This window comes from Erinaceus europaeus, chromosome 18 (assembly GCF_950295315.1).
Source record: "Erinaceus europaeus chromosome 18, mEriEur2.1, whole genome shotgun sequence".
Taxonomy (NCBI): Eukaryota; Metazoa; Chordata; class Mammalia; order Eulipotyphla; family Erinaceidae; genus Erinaceus; species Erinaceus europaeus.
The window spans coordinates 75,131,062-75,151,577 of NC_080179.1; the positions used below are offsets into that span (position 1 = coordinate 75,131,062).

Consider the following 20,516-nt stretch of genomic DNA (forward strand, 5'->3'; position numbering starts at 1 on the left):
GGGGGAGAGAAAGACAGACACCTGCAGATCTGCTTCACCACCTGTGAAGCGACTCCCCTGCAGGTGGGGAGCCGGGGGCTCGAACCGGGATCCTTACGCCAGTCCCTGCACTTTGCGCAACTTGGACTTAACCTGCTGCACTACCGCCCGACTCCCCAAGACATACTTTTATACAGCCCCTTTCTGGCCAGTACTCTGCTTGGGTGATAGGTGCATAGTGCATGTTGTGGCTTCATTACTGTCTGGTAACCTGCCAGTGTGGGTGCCTACCCTGGTATGCCAGGTGTCCATGCCTGTGTTGGTGGCACTTGGGCTGGTTGCCAAGAGCACTACCCAGCACTTGTGTTTAGGGGAACGCACAGAACCTTTGCCAGTTGCCAAGGCCCTGAGAGTATATGCATCCCAGGGTGGAGAGAGAATGACTACATCCAGTCGCCGTCTGGTTGGTCAGAAGATACCCTTAACTGGGACAGCGTCCAGTGTCTGCCTGTTCACCCCAAGCGCCCAGGAGTATTTATTTATTTGTAAAATCATGCATTACATCAGAAAGGAACAAAGAAAATTAAAGGTGTTTTTAGATAAAATATACATCAGGAGTAAATGTTAAAACACAAATAGCAGGTGGGTTATACATCACTTAGATAAAGACCATAATACATTTCTAAGGAAGAAAACATCAGGAGAAGGGCGCTTGAAACTCTCACTGTCCAAGTACCATTCCATCAGCTAAACCCCTTGATGCCGTAAGATACTGAATATATTCCAGTTGTCCCATGCACAGTCTCCTCAGGGAAGCAGCCAGACGTCAGAGTTATGGGTGATTTGCATGTGGCAATGCATCCTTCTCTCAGCCTGTGGGCCAAGAAGAATCTCTGATGCATCCAGAGGCTTTGCCCTAGAGTAGGACTCTTGTCACAAGGGGCCCAGCCTGAATAACACGCCTCATGGTATCATTGTTAAAGGAAATGTACCTCGCAGACAAACAACATATATTTTGCAAACACAGATGCAAAGGTCAAGATCAGTAGGATTTCCAGTGACAAGATCAGGAAGTCTGGGATCACAGACTTTTTCTTTTTTTTATATTTATTTATCTATTCCCTTTTGTTGTCCTTGTTGTTTTATTGTTGTAGTTATTATTGTTATTGATGTCATTGTTGTTGGATAGGACAGAGGGAAATGGAGAGAGGAGGGGAAGACAGAGAGGGGGAGAGAAAGACAGACACCTGCAGACCTGCTTCACCGCCTGGGAAGCGACTCCCCTGCAGGTGGGGAACCGGGGGCTCGAACCGGGATCCTTACGCCGGTGCTTGCACTTTGCGCCACATGCACTTAACCCGCTGAGCTACCGCCCGGCTCCCATCACAGAGTTTTTTAACATTTGTTTCTATGCACACGGTTTGCCGTTGTGGTCGGATGCATAAGCAGAATCTCTGTGCCACTAGGTCCTCGCATGGCCCTGTCTCCGTGACCCTGCTGAGTCTGTCCCATCCTCTGGCGCAGTGTGCACACCAGCCAGCAGAGGGCGCAGTGCCGCCGCCGCCGCCGCCGCCGCCGCCGCCTCCTCCCCTCCTCCTCCCCTCCTCCTCCCCCCTCCTCCTCCCCTCCTCCTCCCCTCCTCCTCCCTCATCCTCCTCCCTCATCCTCCTCCCCCTCCTCCTCCTTCCCCTCCTCCTCCCCCGCCTCCTCCCCCGCCTCCTCCCCCGCCTCCTTCCCCTCCTTCTCCCCCTCCTCCTCCTTCCCCTCCTCCTCCCCCCTCCTACTCCTTCCCCTCCTCCTCCCCCCTCCTACTCCCCCTCCTCCTCCTTCCCTCCTCCTCCCCCCTCCTCCTCCTTCCCCTCCTTCTCCCCCCTCCTCCTCCTTCCCCTCCTCCTCCCCCACCTCCTTCCCCTCCTCCTCCCCCCTCCTCCTCCCCCCTTCTCCTCCCCTGCCTCCTCCCCCGCCTCCTTCCCCTCCTCCTCCCCCCTTCTCCCCTGCCTCCTCCCCCGCCTCCTTCCCCTCCTCCTCCCCCTCCTCCTCCTCCCTCCTCCTCCCCCTCCTCCTCCTTCCCCTCCTCCTCCCCCCTTCTCCTCCCCTGCCTCCTCCCCCGCCTCCTTCCCCTCCTCCTCCCCCTCCTCCTCCTCCCCCCTACAGTGCTGCCATTTTCACAGGAACCCCTTATGTGATTTTTGATAGGTGTTTTTCTGATGAATATTGCAGAGAGACACTTGCTTAAAAAAAAAAATTCTGGGGCTGGGCAGTAGCGCAGCGGGTTAAGCGCAAGTGGTGCAAAGCACAAGGACCGGGGTAAGGATCCAGGTTCAAGCCCCCGGCTCCCCACCTGCAGGGGAGTCGCTTCACAGGCAGTGAAGCAGGTCTGCAGGTGTCTGTCTTTCTCTCCCCCTCTCTGTCTTCCCCTCCTCTCTCCATTTCTCTCTGTCCTAGCCAACAACAACAGCAGCTATAACAACCACAACAAGAGCAACAAAAATAGGAAAAATGGCCTCCAAGAGCCCCGGATTCGTAGTGCAGGCACTGAGCCCCAGTGATAACCCTGGAGGCAAAAAAAAAAAGTCACTTTATTGAAGGAAATAATGATAAGTACAGTTTCTTTTTTATTCCAATATATCACTTATCTTATTTTTTTGTATCTTAACGAGACAGGTTAAGAGAGAAAGACAAGAGTGGCCAAGGCACTGTTTAGCTCTTGTTTATAGTGGTGCGGATGACTGAGCCCCTCTGCTTCCTTCTTTCTTTGATTAGTATTTTGCTGGTGGTGGTGGTTAGTGTGTGTGTGTTTGCTCAGCTCCGGCTTATCATGGTGCTGGGGACTGAACAAAGAAGGACCTCAGAGCCTCGGCGTGAAAGGCTTTCTGCATTGCACCACCTGCTTCCCCAGCACGTACTAGTACACTTGATCTCTCCGTGATAAGTGCCTGCACACTATTCGCCCCACCACTGCGCACTGGGTCCTCAGCTCCCCTCTTTAAACCACGCCCGGTCACTTCCCCCTTCCTGCCTCTGCTGCAACAGAGCACAGCTACCCACTTTTCCCCTGCTTTTCCTTTCTTTGTTTCTCAGTTGCCTGTCATGCAGCACTGGTCCTTCTCCTGAAAACCCCCTTTCTATACCTACACTGCCAGTCTTGTGGGAGGCCCACTCTGCGTGTGTGTTGCCCGTGCTGCTATGGGGGCCTCTGTCATACTGAACTGTAAGGCCTAGTAAGGCCTCTGTGTGACACCTCCCACTCTGTGAAGCCCGCTAGTCTGTGGGAAGCAGGGCCCCAGGGAAGGAAGTGGATGGCGACAGAGGGGCATATAGACAGGGAAAGGGAAAGAGACACACCCACACCTCTGTTTTACTGATCATAAAGTTTCCTCCCTGCTGGTGGGGGCCAGGGCTTGAACCTCAGTCCCAACACATTGTAAACATGTACACTCTGCTGGGTACACCACTGCCTTGACCTCATTATTTTATTTTACTTTATAGAGGACGAGAAACAGAAGAATGAACTGTAGAAATAGCATAGTGATTATACAAAAATACTTTCATGCCTGAAACTCTGAGGTCCCACATTTCAATCCCCAGCACCACCATAACCAGAGCTGAACAGTGCTCTTACAGAGAGAGAGAGAGAGAGAGAGAGAGAGAGAGAGAGAATGTTCCACCACTCATGAAGCTTCCTCCCTGCAGGTGAGTCCCAAAGTCTTAAACCCTGGGCCTCACACATGGCAAGATGTGCACTCCGCCGGGTGTGTGCAGCATGATCCCTCTCTGTGTGAATTCTCAAACCTTCTGGGCCCTGCTGGGAAGGCCACAGGCCTCCGAGTGCTGCCCAGGTTCTGGCCCTGTCCACCCCGCCCTGGCTGGCCTCACACCTCTCTGTCTGCAGGGAGACTCTGGAGGGCCGCTGGTGTGCGAGACGCAGGATGTGTGGTACCTGGTGGGGCTGTCCAGCTGGAGCATGGACTGTCACTATCCTATAGGCCCCAGCATCTTCACCAAACTCACCTACTTCTCCCACTGGATCAGCGAGAATCAGAAAAACACAGCCGTGCCCCCACAAGAAAACGCGCCCCCTCAGGGCCCGCCTCCCGTGCTCATTGACTTCACAGTCACCACGGGCGGCAACAGGCCCCAGCCCTGCACGGCCCTCTTGTCATCACAGGTTCTCCTCTGGCTGCTTGGGCTCCCTCTGGACGCTGTGACTTGTCTCTGAGCTGTCCTTCCCACCTGAGGCCTGTCCCAAGCAGGCAAAATAAAAAACTGCTAGCCGCGATCCCTGCTCCCTCCCTGACTGCTCCCGCACACACTCAGATGTGCCCACGCCCGCCCTTCACCTGCTCCTGCGGGAAGTCCTCCCTCCTGCTTCCCCAGGTGGCAGGGGGGAGGCACAGGGCCATCAGGAGCTGGCTGCCCACCTGGAGCTCAGTCACTCTCCCTGAAGAATCTCCCAGAAGAATTAGTGTGGCTGAAGGCTGGGGGAAGGGCCTCATCTCCTGGAAGGAGGCACATGCCCGCGTCAGTTCTGGGGACACAGGATCAGCAGTAAGACTGCCTGGGGTTCCCTCACCCCAGCAGTTGAAGAAGGGTCTTCTGGGTTGCAAGGAAGCACCCTTCCCAGGAGAGCCCCCCACCCCCCGGGTCTCTGCTGCAAGACTCCAAGGCAGAGAGACACCTGCCACCAGAGACAATCCACTTCCATGTCATCGGCCACTAGACAGAGACCCAGGGTCTGAGCTCTACTGCTTGGCCTGTTCCCTTAGAACCACAGCCCCATCCTGTCCCCATCTGCAGTGACCCCCAGCTAACTCGGGCCATGAGAGGCCACAGAGGAGGCTCCTACACGCCTGCCTTAGCCAGCCAACAGAATCCTCAGAGGATCTCAGAAGCACATTCCACCCCGACCCGTTTCCTGTCCCTACTTCAATGCCTTGCTGTTAGCTGAGAGCATGTAGTGACTTGGCCCCCACAGTGGACAGATGGACAGATGGCTGTTTTCCTGGGATGTGCCAGAGTAGCTGGTGGGGGTTGGGGGAGCTTCTGTAAACATTCCAGAAGGGGAAGAGCCTGTTACTGCTTTTTGCAAAGGGAGGCGCCCTGTCCCCTTGTCAGGGTGAGCCAAACCAGGGCTTGAAGGGGGCCCCTGGAGGGGGCACCATCCTGAGATAGTGGCCCAGAAAGGCGGCTCTATCTGCTTTCCACAGCAGGAGACAGATAAGACAGGTGACACATTTATGTAAAGAGGCCACACCACCCCGACAACAGGAGCCTCCTGTCTCCTGGGAAGTCTCTGCTTTTCAGGGGTCTCTTCCATGATGCCCTGACAGAGAAATCGATAATAAATACCTCCTACCTCCAAGCACTGCAGGAAACGGGGGCAGGAAGGGCTGTTTTTCACATTTTCTGGATCAGATTTTATGTTCTTTCCAGAGCTATATAGTTAAATGTTTCTCAATTAGCTGGTTGATTTGTTAGGTAGGTGGGTAGGTAACTAAATGTATAATAGCCTTTATTTTTATTCTATTTATTTATTTATTTTTTACCAGAGCACTGCTCAGCTCTGGCTTATGGTGGTGCAGGGGTTTGAACCTGGGACTTTTGAGCCTCTGACATGAGAGTCTCTTTGCATAACCATTATGCTATTTAAAATATAAATATTTTTTTCAATAGCCAATGTCCAAGATTGGGGGAGATAGCAGAGTAGTTTTGTAAAACACTTTCATGTCTAAGACTTTGAGGTTCCTGAGTTACTAAGCAGTGTTATGAAGAAGATAAAGAAAAAGTTATAAAAAAAAAAGTTATAAAGAAAAAGTCCAGATCAAGCCTTCACTGAATTCTACCTTCTTATCTTTTATTCGTAACCTGAATATTACACTCATATTATCAAAATCAGTGGTTGAAAGTGCCCATGACATTATAATAAACATTTTTAGGTAATTGTACTATGTTGGCACATGAATATACATGGATTTAAAAAATAGAAAATCAGAGGCTGGTAAATAGCTCCCTTGAATAGTGCGCTACTTTGCCCTGTGCACAACCCAGCTCCAAGCCTGGTGCCCACCACACTGAAGGAAGCTTCAGTGCCATGGTCTCTCTCTGCCTCCGTCTCACTTTAAAACAAGCACATGGGCCCATGTTCAGCGGGGAAGCAATTACAGAAGCCAGACCTTCCACCTTCTGCATCCCACAGTGACCCTGGGTCCATACTCCCAGAGGGATAAAGAATAGGAAAGCTGTCAGGGGAGGGGAGGGGATGCGGAGTTCTGGTGGTGGGAATTGTGTGGAGTTGTACCCCTCTTATCTTATGGTTTTGTCAGTGTTTCCTTTTTATAAATAAAAAAATAATATATATTAAAAAAAAAAAAAAAGCACAGGGGAGTCGGGCTGTAGCGCAGCGGGTTAAGCGCAGGTGGCGCAAAGCGCAAGGACCGGCATAAGGATCCCGGTTCGAACCCCGGCTCCCCACCTGCAGGGGAGTCGCTTCCCAGGCGGTGAAGCAGGTCTGCAGGTGTCTGTCTTTCTCTCCCCCTCTCTGTCTTCCCTTCCTCTCTCCATTTCTCTCTGTCCTATCCAACAACAACAACAATAATAACTACAACAATAAAACAACAAGGGCAACAAAAGGGAATAAATAAATAAAATTAAAAAATAATAAATTTAAAAAAAAAAAAAGCACAAACAAATAAATTCTGCGGAAACACAACAGGCGCACTCCGTCTAAGTGTCTGCCCTCCACCTGCACAGGCTCGGCACACTTGGCTCTCCTCCCCTCTCACCTGGCTCTCCAAGATGTTTCCTCTCCATCCTGGGGGAGTCGTGGTGACGAGCCGCTTCTGCACTGTCTCCGCGCTTCAAGGGCTGTGTCACAGAACCCAGCTCAGTGTGGGCTTCAGAGGCCTCTGCTGAACCATGTGTGTTTCCCCGTGTGTGTGGTGTGGGGCCCACTTCACTCAGCACACTCCCCCTGCATCTGGGTATGCAGTGCCCTCGTATGGGGTGGGGAGTCAGAGCCAGGCCCAGCATCCACAAATGAGCATCCAGGGTTGACCAGCCCTAATGAAAATGCACTGTTCTAGGGAGTCGGGCGGGAGCGCAGCGGGCTAAGCGCACGTGGCGCAAAGCGCAAGGACCGGCGTAAGGATCCGGGTTCGAGCCCCCCCGGCTCCCCACCAGCAGGGGAGTCGCTTCCCAGGCGGTGAAGCAGGTCTGCAGGTGTCTCTCTATCTCTCCCTCTCTCTGTCTTCCCCTCCTCTCTCCATTTCTCTCTGTCCTATCCAACAACGACGACATCAATAATAACTACCACAATAAAACAACAAGGGCAACAAAAGGAATAAATAAAATGATAAAAAAAAAAAAAAAAGCACTTTTCTGCCCTCTGAAGCGCCCAGTGCACACCACTTTCCATCACAATAGGGAACCCTGTGACAGCATCTCCGTAGGATGGAACTTTGAGTGTATTTATTTAACTATTTTAGCAAAGATAGAGGGAGAGACAGAGAAAGAGAGAGACCACAGCGCTGAAGCCCCCTTCGGTGGTGGGAAGGGGGCTGCTAGGCTCCTATCTGGGTCATGCACATGGCAAAGCACGGCTCTGATCCAGTGAACCGCCTCACCCGTCCCCAGTATTTTTAAAGGAAATCTGTAAGGCTTAAAAGATCTGCATCAGCATTTTCTTTTTTGAAGATATTCTCACTTTATTTTACTAGAGAGACACAATCAGAGAGATAGAAAGAGAACCAGAAGTGGGGGTTGTATTGTTATATGGAAAACTGAGAAATGTTATGCATGTACAAGCTATTGTATTTACTGTTGAATGTAAAACATTAATTCCCCAATAAAGAAATTTAAAAAAAAAGGAAGGAAGGAAGGAAGGAAGGAAGAAAGAAAGAGAACCAGAGAATCACTCTGGCACATGCAATGCTGGGGATCAAACTTAGGGTCTTGTGCATTATAGTCCAGCACTTTACTTACTGCACCACCTCCCAAGTCACAAGTGTTTTGACATTTTAATTAATTTTATTCCTTTTTATTTCCAGAACACGGCTCAGCTCTAGTTTATGGCAGTGCTGGAGATTAAACCTGGGACTTCAGCATGAAACTCTGTTGCATAATCTACTGTGCAATCTCCCTGGCCATGTACATTACATCTATTATATTTATCTATTTATTTGTTGCCAGAATACTGCTCAGCTCTGACCTATCATGATGCAAGGGATTGAAGCTGGGACCTTGGAGCCTCAGGCAGGAAATAGCTGATGTGTACCCATTATTAGGTTCTCCTTCTTCCAAAGTCCTCCCTGATGCGTTGCTCGAGTGATCCCATATGCTCTTGTTTCCGCTTCTGATCCTGTGTGACCTCTGCCCAGGCAGGCTGTGATTAACCAGAGAAGCAGAAATGCCTGACCAACTCCCAGCTACCATGTGGAGCCCTGCACTCCCAAATCTTCTTTTTAAAATATTTGTTAGTTGATTTATTTATTTATCTATGAGAAAGGAGGAGGACCAGCATGTCACTCTGGAATATGTGATGCTTCAGAGTCCAGCATTCTCTCCACCTCACCAACTCCAAGGCTACCATTTTCTCCAAATTCTTCACACACATTTGGTTTCAGATTGGGGTTTAGATCCGGCAGCTGGCCTGCCTGGTTGTCCCCTCCCCTGGTTAAGCCCCCCACCCCAGCCCAGCCCAGCCTTTACAAGTGAGTTCATTGTGTTAGAATCCAATCTCTTCCATTTCAAGAGAGGAATGCTAATTGCCCTGAGGAGGTGTCAGGGAGCTGTTAGCTGGGGCTACAGAACCCGGAGGTGAGGAGGGAAGGAGCCTGCCTGTCTGCCTGGAGTCTGCCAGTCTCCACTCCCTGCCTCTCCACTTCCCCCTCGCCTCTCCCTCCTCCCCTCCATTATTTATACAGCCTTTGGGGATAGCTGCCTTTTGCCAGAGCACCATGGTGCTGTGGACATGTCCCTGCCCCCCTAGGATTGAGACACTTGGGGGTTGGAAGGACTGACTGAACAAATGAATGTGTTATTCACAATAGACAAGGAATGAAAGCAACCTAAATAACATTAACACATAACTGGGGAAATAGGTTATGGTGTATAGACTCAAAGGAAAACTATTCTGCAATCAAAAAAAAAGATGATAGTGCATTGGTCTGGGAGGTGGTGCAGTGGACCAAGCACTGAATTCTCAACCATGAGGTCCCGACTTCAGTCCCCAGCAACACATGTACCAGAGTCTGATTCTTTCTCTCCTCCTTTCTTTCTCATAAAAAATAAATAAATTAATTCTTTTTTAAAAAAATTTTTTAAAAGAAAGAAAGAGATGAAGAGAGAAAATCAGACCATCACTCTGTTACATGTGATGCCAGGGATCAAACTCCATAACTCATGCTTGAGAGCCCAGTGCTTTATCCACTGCACTATCTCCTGAACCACCAGTTGTCTGCCTAGAAATAAGTCTTGGGGAAGCAAGGAAGGCCTTTGTGTGCAAATGTTTATTGAGCTTCCATTTATGGAAACACCTCAAATCTACCACAAAGCACGACAGTGAAGAGGGCATGGTAGTAGCTGTAGTATCCAGTGCTGTGACCCTGCCCAGGGTAGAGGTGCAGGGAGGGTGCTCAGAGTCTAGTAAGAAGTCACTGCCCATCCCTGAGGGCCCATGTGAGCAAGAGGCAGGCCAGAAAGATGAGAAAATGCAGCGTGTAAGGTGCGCTCAGCCCATCAGAGTAAGAGGCCAGGAAGTCTTGCAGGTCTGGAAAATAAAGAAGAAAAAAAAAAAAAACCCAAGGATATAAGACACATTGCTGTGAACTCGCTGTAAAGGAGAAAGAGAGGTTTGCACCTGCTGCCATGGCCCTTATCTGCCTTGATGTCCTCACTGGACTGTGTCTGGCGGGGACCAGGATGGGTCAGAGGCCCTCTGTGGCTGCCCCGTAGCTAGGGGGAAGACAGTGCAAGCAAGAAGGGCGCCTACATTTACTCACTTACTCACTTACTTACTCACTCACTTATTTTTGCCAGAGCACTGCTCAGCTCTGGCTGATGGTGTTGCTGGAAACTGAACCTGGGATCTCAGAGCCTCAGGCAGGAGAGTCTTTTTGCATGACTACTGTGCCATCTCCCCAGCAAGAAGTGTGTTCTGTGTCACAGTGGGCAGAGGCTTCTGGCTGTGAGCGTGAGGTCCTGAGGGTGCTAGAGTGATGCTCAGACTCCCTTCCTCCCTCTTGCAAATAAATAAATAAACAAATAAGTGTGTTCATTTTTTAAGTGTTTTTTTTTAGCCTTTATATTCCTTTGGGTATGATCTGAGATAAGTGGGGTTTTGTGGGACTTGGATTTTGACTTTTAATTAACTCATTAACCCACTAATAACTGACTTATCGGGTTGGGCAGTGGCACACCTGTGAGAGCACGCTTGTTACCTAGTGTGCAAGAACCTTAGCTCGAGCACCCAGTCCCCACCTGCAGGGGACAAGCTTCACACACAGTGAAGCAGTGCTGTGGGTGTCTCTCTCTCTCTTTCTCCCTCTATCTTCCCCCTTCCCTTTTGATTTACATGTCTTAATCCAATAATTTCTTTTTTTAATATTTATTTATTCCCTTTTGTTGCCCTTGTTGTTGTTTTTTTAATTGTTGTAGTTGTTGTTGATGTCGTTGTTGTTGGATAGGACAGAGAGAAATGGAGAGAGGAGGGGAAGACAGAGAGGGGGAGAGAAAGACACCGGCAGGGGAGTCTCTTCACAGACAGTGAAGCAGGTCTGCAGGTGTCTGTCTTTCTCTCCCCCTCTGTCTTCCCCTCCTCTCTCCATTTCTCTCTGTCCTATCCAACAACAACGACATCAATAACCACTACAAGGGCAGCAAAAGGGAAAATAAATATTTAAAAATTTCTTTTTTAAGATTTTAAAAAATAATGTTTTTTCTTCTTTCTATTTTATTAGGTAGGACAGGGAGAAATTGAGAGGGAAAGAGAAAGACAGGCACTTGCAGACCTATTTCACCACTCGTGAAAGTGGCAGTGGGGGGGGGGGTCTTTTCAGAGAAACATGTGCTTAACCAGCTGTGCCGCGGCTTGGCTCTTCTCATTAACGTATTTTTTTAAATATTTTATTTGTATATTTATTTTCCCTTTTTTTTTGCCCTTGTTGTCATTAATATTTTTTAAAGGGGCTGTGCTGGCTTTAGTGGTGCCCTGTGACTGTGGGATTGGTGGTGTGAGGTGAGCGAGGAGAGAAGCGGGAAGGTGGGCTCGGGGGCTTGGTTCCATTGCTGCACTACTGTCCCTCAGGTGATCCAAGGGTCCTGTCACTCTGTCCCTTGGTGCCAGCCAGAAGAGACAGGCACAGAGTGGGGCCCCCAGTCATCTGCAGCAGTGGAGAGAGCTGTCTTCCTGATTGGCCTCCCGAATTTAGGCTCCTGCTGAGTCCCACAGGGGACATATGTGCTGAGTTTGGGTGTGTGTACCCCCACCCCAAGTGCCCCATTCGTGGGATTCATGTCCAAGGGGGCCTTGAACAGTGACAGGCTGGTGGGGCCGTGTGAGGTCCTGCCCTGGTATCATGGACTCCTATTCCCTCCTGCTCTGGAGTCCTTGGCCTCCACAGCTGGGGCGTCAGTGGTGAGCTGTCTGCTCACCTGCCAGCATCCCCCCACCAAAAAAAAAAAAAAAAAAAAAAAATCTTGGCAATCAGGATTACGCCCTCACCCCCCACCCCCAGCAGAGATAAGCAGCAGAACTGAAATGTTGCATAAAGTGCTGATAGGAATGTCGTTTTGTTTGTTTGTTGAGTTGTGTTTGATTTTGTTTGCTTACCAGAGCACTGCTCAGTCCTGTCTTATGGTGGTGCTGGGGATTGAACCTGGGAGCTTAGCACCTCAGGCTTAAAAGTCGTTTGCAGCATCGTTATTACGTCTTTCCAGCCCATGAATGTCTTTTCTTTTTTTTTTTTTTTAACAGAAGCAGAGAGGCAGAGAGAGCAGGAGATTTCAGCAGTGAAGCTTCCTTCAATGTGGCAAGTGAGGCCGGACTCGAACCTGGGACACACACACACACACACACACACACACACACACACACACACACACACACACGGCCAGGCAGCACTGTCCAGGTGAGCTATCTCGCGTCCCGCATAGGACCGTGCCCCGCACACACAGGGAGGGTCCCCGGGGCTCTTACCGCAGCGGCCGGGCGTGGGGAGTGGCAGGCAGTGCAGCGCGGCGAACAGGCAGCGGCAGAGGTGGCAGCCGCGCAGGGCCCAGGCTCCGTGCCCCAGAGCCCCGCACTCGCTGCGGGGAGAGACCCAGTCAGCCCCGGCGCGCCCCCCGCCCGCCCCGCCCCGGCCCGGCCCGGCTCTAGCCCCGCGGGTCCCCGGCGCACCTGTTCCTCTGGTCGTGCTCGCAGTAACGGCCCGTGAAGTCTTCGGGACACACGCAGAAGCTGCCCAGCACGCAGGTGCCGCCATTCCTGCAGCAGCGCGGTCGGGGCGCACCTGGGGCGCGGATGGAGGGCACAGGTGAGGGTCGGGGCGCACCTGGGGCGCGGATGGAGGGCACAGGTGAAGGTCGGGGCGCGGATGGAGGGCACAGGTGAGGGTCGGGGCGCACCTGGGGCGCGGGTGGAGGGCACAGGTGAGGGTCGGGGCGCACCTGGGACGCAGATGGAGGACACAGGTGAGGGTCGGGGCGCACCTGGGGCGCGGATGGAGGGCACAGGTGAGGGTCGGGGCGCACCTGGGGCGCGGGTGGAGGGCACCGGTGAGGGTCGGGGCGCACCTGGGACGCGGGTGGAGGGCACCGGTGAGGGTCGGGGCGCACCTGGGGCGCGGGTGGAGGGCACAGGTGAGGGTCGGGGCGCACCTGGGACGCGGGTGGAGGGCACAGGTGAGGGTCGAGGCGCACCTGGGACATGGGTGGAGGGCACAGGTGAGGGTCGGGGCGCACCTGGGACGCGCGGGTGGAGGGCACAGGTGAGGGTCGGGGCGCACCTGGGACGCGGGTGGAGGGCACAGGTGAGGGTCGGGGCGCACCTGGGGCGCGGATGGAGGGTACAGGTGAGGGTCGGGGCTCACCTGGGGCAGGGATGGAGGGCACAGGTGAGGGTCGGGGCGCACCTGGGGCGCGGGTGGAGGGCACAGGTGAGGGTCGGGGCGCACCTGGGGCGCGGGTGGAGGGCACAGGTGAGGGTCGGGGCGCACCTGGGACGCAGATGGAGGACACAGGTGAGGGTCGGGGCGCACCTGGGGCGCGGATGGAGGGCACAGGTGAGGGTCTGGGCGCACCTGGGGCGCGGATGGAGGACACAGGTGAGGGTCGGGGCGCACCTGGGACGCGGATGGAGGGCACAGGTGAGGGTCGGGGCTCACCTGGGGCGCGGATGGAGGACACAGGTGAGGGTCGGGGCGCACCTGGGGCGCGGATGGAGGACACAGGTGAGGGTCGGGGCTCACCTGGGGCGCGGATGGAGGACACAGGTGAGGACACGGAGAGTCGCAGACGTGACACAGGTGTTGGGGAGCAGGTGAGAGTGCTAGCGAGAGTGCTAGCGGGGACCAGGAGGTACGTGGAGGGCACGGGTGAGGGCAAAGGTGAGGGAACAGAGAGCACCTGCTCAGGTGGGCTCATGTGAGCGCGCAGGTGGTGGCGCAGGGAGGACTCGGGGAGCGCAGAGGCATCTCTAGACTTAGGGCCCAGGCCAGCCCCAAGAATGCGGGCTGCAATAAAATGAACTCCCTGCTGAGAGTGTTTGCTCGGGTAAACCCCACTTGTTAATTTAAGGATGAAAAAAAAACCCGCGGGGAGTTACAGGCAGGTCAGGAACCAGCCTCGCACCGCCCCCCATCTCTGCCTTTCACTTGTAAAGTCCCCCGATAGTGATTAAATACAGGCCTCCCAGGCGACGACCACCCAGAGATGCGCTGATGCCAGAAAAAATAAGTCCTCCCACACCCCACATACACCTCATCTGAAGCCTGAGAGTCTGCAAAAAGCCAACTGGGTCGGCACTATCAGCCTGCACTGGGACAGTGGTTGTGTATACAGTTCGATCACAGCCCTCTGGGCCTTCAGGGGGGCAAAATGCCCTTTTAAAAGCAAGTGCAAGGCAGGGGAGGTAGCAAACTGGTGATGCAAAAAGACTCTCATGTCTAAAGCTCCCAAGTCCAGGTTCAATCTCCTACACTGTCATAAACCAGAGCTGAGCAGTGCTGTGGTCTCTCTCATTAAAATAAAAATTATATATTAAACAAATACATAGTGTATTGCACCAAAATGAAAGACTCTGGGGCGGGGGCGGGGTGTTCATGTCTTGGAACATGATGGCAGAGGAGGACCTAGAGGGGGTTGAACTGTTATGCGGAAAACTGAGAAATGAAGCACATGTACAAACTACTGTATTTTACTGTCGACTATAAGCCATTAATACCCCATAAAGGAAAAAAAGGGAAAAAATAAAATAGTCAATCTGTAATTAAAAAAATCAAAAGCAAATATATTTCCCTAGTGAAATGGCAAAGCCTTTTTTTTTTTAGCAATTGTTTGTTACTCTGCTGTGTGTCAGCACTTTCAAGATATAGAAATGTCTTCTGTCAAGTTTCTCGTTCTGTTTATTTCCTAGACTTTTTTTTTAAGTCCACTGAGCAGGAGACCAGGAGGGCTGGTGGGCTGGGCTACCTGACTACTTACCATCCAGGGGAATCCCGGAGTAGAGCCTCGAGTCCAGCCGCCTCCAGCCATCAGCGCTGCCATTGCCTGCCCTGGGGTCCGCCCAGGCTGGGCTGGGGGTTCTCTGCAGGGTCTTCAGAGCTGTGGCACTGTGGGTTTCTCCTCTGCTGTCATTGTGTCTCTCTCTTTGGTCACCTTTTCAAAGACATTGAGAATGTGAGCGTCGCTTGGGAAAGCAAACATGCAGTAAAAATAACTCAGAGACTCTAAATAAAATGCTTCTTACTGTTTGCTGAGTGGAGAGTCTGCAACAACAAACTGCTCATAAACAGAATCCTGGAACAAAAACGTCAAAGGAAGCAGGGAAAGTATTAAAAAAAAAAATACAGACTAGGGCTTGGAAGACAGCATGATGGTATAAGAAAAGACTTGCATGCCTGAGGCTCTAAGGTCCTGGGTTCAATCTTCTGCACCACCCTAAACCAGAGCTGAACAGCGCTCGAGTTAAGAATAAAACGAACATATACGTACAGACTGAAACGTGCACATGTATAAAGCAGAATGTGCATCTAAGGATATTTAATGCATATTAAATAGTATATGATTATTTTACTACTTATGCATTTCAGTTACTGTTATGGCTTGGAAATATTCTGAGATACAGAAAATGTTCTTATTCCCCAGTGAGAAGGAAGACACATGAAAGATTTGCAATTTACTCTGAGTGCTTTTGAAATGCCCCTCTTAGCTTGAAGATCTAGAATGATCTTACCTAATTATTGGGCCGTTCCGGGTCATTTTGCTGCTGGCAGAAGAATCATCTCTCAGGAGTTCAGATCAGCTGCCAAGTTAGTTGAATCTGGAGGTCTCTTACCCCAGTACTGAGTGCTGATGCCTCAGGACGCAGGATGGGGAACTACAGAAGATGCAGGCAGTCCCCACCCTCTGCGTATGCCTTTGAGGAGTGAGAGTGCCAGCCCAGAAGCCCACTAGACCATGGCCTGCTGTGACAGACAGGAGCCAGCAAAGCCTCCAGGACTGTCCCCTCAGTGAGACCCAGCAAGGGGGTGGAGACCTGGGCCCCTTGTCTCCCTTGCAGTGTTTACTGTGCTGACAGCAGCTGCACTGGCCAGGCTGGGCAGAGAGCCTGGGTGACCAAGGCAACAAGCAGACAGCAAAGCAAACAAGTGAAAATCCGCACAGGAACAAAAAAGAGGCATGTGAACCATACGCTGCTTAAGACAGGCACCTACTGATCCCCATAGGGAGATGGAAGGCTTATTTATTTACTTATTTGTTTGTTTGTTTTTCTCTTTTTTAATATTTATTTATTCCCTTTTGTTGTTGCCCTTGTTCTTTTTCATTGTTGTAGTTATTATTGTTGTCGTCAGTGTTGGATAGGACAGAGAGAAATGGAGAGAGGAGGGGAAGACAGAGGGGGAGAGAAAGACAGACACCTGCAGACCTGCTTCACCGCCTGTGAAGCGACTCCCCTGCAGGTGGGGAGCTGGGGACTCAAACTGGGATCCTTACGCCGGTCCTTGTGTTTTGGGCCACTTGCACTTAACCTGCTGCACTACCACCTGACTCCCTACTTATTTATTTTTATAGGGACAGAAGTTGAAAGGGAAGGAGGAGATAGGGAGAGTGGAGGCTGGGGAGCAAGCCTAATGGTTCTGCAAAAGACTCTCATTCCTGAGGCTCCAAGTTCCCAGGTTCAATCTCCAGCACCACTATATGCCAGAGTTGAGCACTGCTCTGGTTTTTCTGTGTCTCTCTCTAAAATAAAATAAATAAGATGTTATGTTTAAAAGGAGAGAGAGGAGAGGGAGGCCGGGTGGTGGCACACCTGGCTGAGCTCACATGTTACAGTGTGCAAGGACCCAGGTTCAAGCCCCCGGTCCCCACCTGCAGGGGGAAAGCTTCACAAGTGGTGAAGCAGGGCTGCAGGTGTCTCTCTGTCTCTCTTCCCCTCTGTCACCCTCTTCCCTCTCCATTTCTGGCTGTCTCTATATAATAAAGAAAGATTTAAAAAAATTAAAGGGAGTCGAGTTGTAACACAGCAGGTTAAACACAGGTGGCGCAAAGTGCAAGGACCGGTGTAAGGATCCCAGTTTTAGTCCCCCGGCTCCCCACCTGTAGGGGCGTCACTTCCCAGGCGGTGAAGCAGGTCTGCAGGTGTCTGTCTCTCTCCCCCTCTCTGTCTTCCCCTCCTCTCTCCATTTCTCTCTGTCCTACCCAACAATAATGACATCAATAACAACAACAATAAACCAACAAGGGCAACAAAAGGGAATAAATAAATAATATTTTATAAAAAAATTTTAAAAAGAGAGAGGGGGAGAGAGGGAAAAAGGCATCTGCAACCCGGCTCCATTACTTGTGAAGCTTCCCCCTGCAGGTAGGAGACCAGTGGATTGAACCGGGTTACTTACACACAGTAACATGTGTGTTACTGCCTGGCTCCAAATGGACATTTAAATATATGTGTGTGTGTGTGTATTTTATGTGTTTGAATGACAAGGATACAGAGGAAAAGATGCACAGAGAGAGAGAGAGACAGTAAAACATTGCTCAGCTCTGGCTTATGGTGATGCTGGAGTTTGAACCTGGGGCCTCAGAGCTTCAGGCATGAAAAAGGCTTTTGCATCCCCACTATTCTATCTCCCCTGCCTCCAAATGGACAGTTTTTTAAAGGTTTACTTCTTGAACAGGGATATGGCAGAGGAGCCAAGGGAACAAAGGAGTGACCCAGTGAAGCAGGTCTGCAAGTGTCTGTCTTTCTCTCCCCCTCTGTCTTTCCCTCCTCTCTCCATTTCTCTCTGTCCTATCCGACAACGAACGACATCAACAACAACAATAATAACCACAAGGCTACAACAACAAGGGCAACAAAAGGGGGAGGGGATGGCCTCCAGGAGCAGTGGATTCATGGTGCAGGCACTGAGCCCCAGCAATAACCCTGGAGGGAAAAAACAAAACAGTATCTGAGCCAGTGAACTAGCTCGCCTGGGAGGGTGCCTGCTCTGTCGTCCAACATTCCTAGTATGTGAGTGAGTGTGAGTGAGTGTGTGAGTGCGTGAGTGCGTGAGCACTACTGCCATAGCTCAGTTCACTGTGAAACTACACCACCATGTGGTCTGAGAGCCGATGCCCTGGACTCTCAAGCATAAGGTTCTGAGTTCAGTCCCTGGCAATGCATGTGCTAGAGTGATGCTCTGGCTCTCTCTCCTTCTAACTAATGAGTAAGTAATGTTTCTTTTACTTTTATTATTTGTATTTGTAAAATGGAAACACTGAGAAGACCATAGGATAAAAGGGTTACATTTCTACACAGTGTCCACCCCTGGAGCTCCATATATGTGCTGAGTGCCAGGGGTCAGATTCTCTTTCTACTGGAGGATGCAAGCCTGGGGCTGCCTTCCTACCCCACGGCACTCAGCACAGAGGGCGCTGGTATTTCTGAGCGCTTGGCTTGTCACTAAGTAATTACTCTTCCCCTAGAAAGGCACTGTATATATATGCAAGGCTGCAAAGAGGCCACCAGGTGGCGGAAGAGAGCAGATCGTGGCGAATAGAATGCTACCTCCCTCTTCTGGAAAAATGACCTGAACTAATTAAGCACAACCTGTGTCTGTTTAAAAATGAAACTGTCTAGCAGAAGACCTCACTTTGCTTCCTCATGGATCGTCCCTTAACATCAGTGGCCGACAAACTAACTCACCAGAACCCACAATTTAGTTAGGTAATCCAGCAAAGGGTAATTATCCTGAATATCAACATGGCCCAAGGGAAGCATGGGATCCTCACTGTGGAAGGGGAGAGGAGGTCAAAGTCAGAAGAAGAGATGCCATTACAGGAGCGGTTATCAGAGAGGGAGAGGTATAGGAAGACAATCACTAGTGTCTCCACTTTCAGAGGCAAAGATGTCCCAATTTTCCTCTGGAGTAAAGCAGGTGTGCTCCGGGATACTAGACCAGCTGTAGCCAGATGTGCACCTCACACCAGCCTCTGCACTCAGAGCACCTATTTTCATCCAGGTGTTTCATTGGTAAAAAAATATATTTCCTCGGGGAGTTGGGCGGTAGCGCAGCGGGTTAAATGCAGGTGGCACAAAGCACAAGGACCGGCAGTAGGATCCCAGTTCAAGCCCCCGGCTTCCCACCTGCAGGGGAGTCGCTTCACAGGTGGTGAAGCAGGTCTGCAGGTGTCTGTCTTTCTCTCCCCCTCGCTGTCTTCCCCTCCTCTCTCCATTTCTCTCTGTCCTATCCAACAGCAACTACAACGATAAAACAAGGGCAACAAAAGGGAATAAATACACTATATATATATATATATATATATATATATATATATATATATATATCCTCCTGGGGCCCTAGTCAGGGAGTCCTGGGATTCCCACACAAACATGATGGGTCTAGACCTCTAACAGATCCCTCTCTCCACTTTCACTGGTCATCTCCATCAGGGTCAACATAATGGACTCCTCTGTGGGCCCCATCGGACCTGGCCCTCATTGTGGATCGACAATGGTAGGGACTGTTCCATTCTCCAAACGGAGGTTGGATAGCATACTCTGCCTATTACCCAAAGATGATGGGTCCTGAAACTGGCACAGCCTGGAATGTTCCTAGCCGTGACCACAGAACGTGAGTTCAGGGAGTCGGGCGGTAGTGCCGCGGTGGCTTAAGTGCACGTGGCACAAAGCGCAAGGACCAGAGGAAGGATCCCGGTTCAAGCCCCCGGCTCCCCACCTGCAGGGGAGTCACTTCACAGGCGGTGAAGCAGGTCTGCAGGTGTCTGTCTTTCTCTCCCCCTCTCTGTCTTCCCCTCCTCTCTCCATTTCTCTCTGTCCTATCCAACAAGGACGACATTAATACCAACAATAATAACTACAACAAGGCACCAAAAGGGAATAAACAAATAAATAAATATTTTTTTAAAAAAAGAATGTGAGCTCAGACCTACAGGGATGTAGAGGTCACACAGGCTCCTATGCTGACTATGGGCCCCAGATCAGATCAATGGGGTTTACAGTTAACAATATTTATATACTTTCCCCATATCTGGTAGCTACTCTCTTCCCTGATCCAGCTTTCTAGTCCTTTTTCCAACTGTGACACCATTTCCCCAGACAATAGTTTAGGGTCACATGCATATTAGCTGTCAGGCTCAGGCAAAAACTAGTTGGATCATGGACCCCTTGGAATAGACCTAAAATAGACCTACCAGCTTTTTCCAAAATGGAGACCCCAAATCTTCATCCGCATTATTCTTGCCTTTAAGTTCATGATTAGTCAACAATTTGTTCTGCTTTCTATCTTATCTCTTTTTCAGCCACCAGGTCCCAGATGCTACCATAATGCCAACCAGACTTCCCTGGGCAGATGACCCCCACCTCGAGTCCCACCTTCCCAGATCCCTGCCCCACTAGGGAAAGAGAGAGACAGGCTGGGAGTATGGATCCACCTGCCAACGCCCATGTTCAGAGGGGAAGCAATGACAGAAGCCAGACCTTCCACCTTCTGCATCCCACAATGACCCTGGGTCCATACTCCCAGAAGGATAAAGAACAGGAAAGCTATCAGGGGAGGGGATGGGATACGGAGTTCTGGTGGTAGGAATTGTGTGGAATTGTACCCTTCTTATCCTATGTTCTTGTCAGTGTTTCCATTTTATAAATAAAAACAAAAACAAAATATATATATATATTTCATGGTCCAGGAGGTGGTGCAGTGGTAAAGCATCAGACCCTCAAGCACGAGGTCCCAAGTTCAGTCCCTGGCAGCACATGTACCAGAGTGATGTCTGGCTATTTCTCTCTCCTCCTATGTTTCTAACTAATTAATAAATAATGG

At 50.8% G+C, this 20,516-nt stretch overlaps 2 protein-coding genes across 3 annotated transcripts in view; one reads left to right on the plus strand and one right to left on the minus strand.

Moving 5' to 3' along the window:
* The window catches only part of LOC103111610 (serine protease 40-like), a 15,846-nt gene extending 11,588 nt beyond the window's left edge, over positions 1-4,258 (plus strand). The window contains exon 6 of the mRNA XM_060178103.1: positions 3,872-4,258. Coding sequence (XP_060034086.1) covers positions 3,872-4,086 — 215 coding nt within the window. The 3' untranslated portion in view covers positions 4,087-4,258. The remainder of the gene's footprint in view (positions 1-3,871) is intronic.
* Positions 4,259-9,466: 5,208 nt separating this feature from the next.
* On the minus strand, positions 9,467-15,759 carry LOC103111611 (cryptic protein-like). Of its 2 annotated transcripts, none has more exons than XM_060178234.1 (6): positions 15,428-15,759; positions 14,942-14,991; positions 14,677-14,850; positions 12,374-12,527; positions 12,173-12,282; positions 9,467-9,745 (listed from the first exon to the last, which is right to left on the minus strand). In XM_060178234.1, the coding sequence occupies exons 1-6, from the start codon at positions 15,451-15,453 to the stop codon at positions 9,630-9,632; spliced, it is 630 nt and encodes a 209-aa protein (XP_060034217.1). In that variant the 5' UTR covers positions 15,454-15,759; the 3' UTR covers positions 9,467-9,629. The 2 variants fall into 2 exon arrangements, with proteins under 2 accessions (XP_060034217.1, XP_016042670.1); XM_016187184.2 differs by having other exon boundaries at positions 12,374-12,485; positions 15,428-15,756.
* Between the last annotated feature and the right edge of the window lie 4,757 nt (positions 15,760-20,516).

Coding starts and splice junctions, on each gene's coding strand:
- LOC103111611 (XM_060178234.1), bottom strand. CDS start 15,453: ATGACCCGGAACGGCCCAATAATTAG. Junction 14,851..14,941: donor GACTCTCCACTCAGCAAACA/GTAAGAAGCATT, acceptor GTCTTTGAAAAG/GTGACCAAAGAGAGAGACAC. Junction 9,746..12,172: donor CCCCACGCCCGGCCGCTGCG/GTAAGAGCCCCG, acceptor TTTATTTTCCAG/ACCTGCAAGACTTCCTGGCC.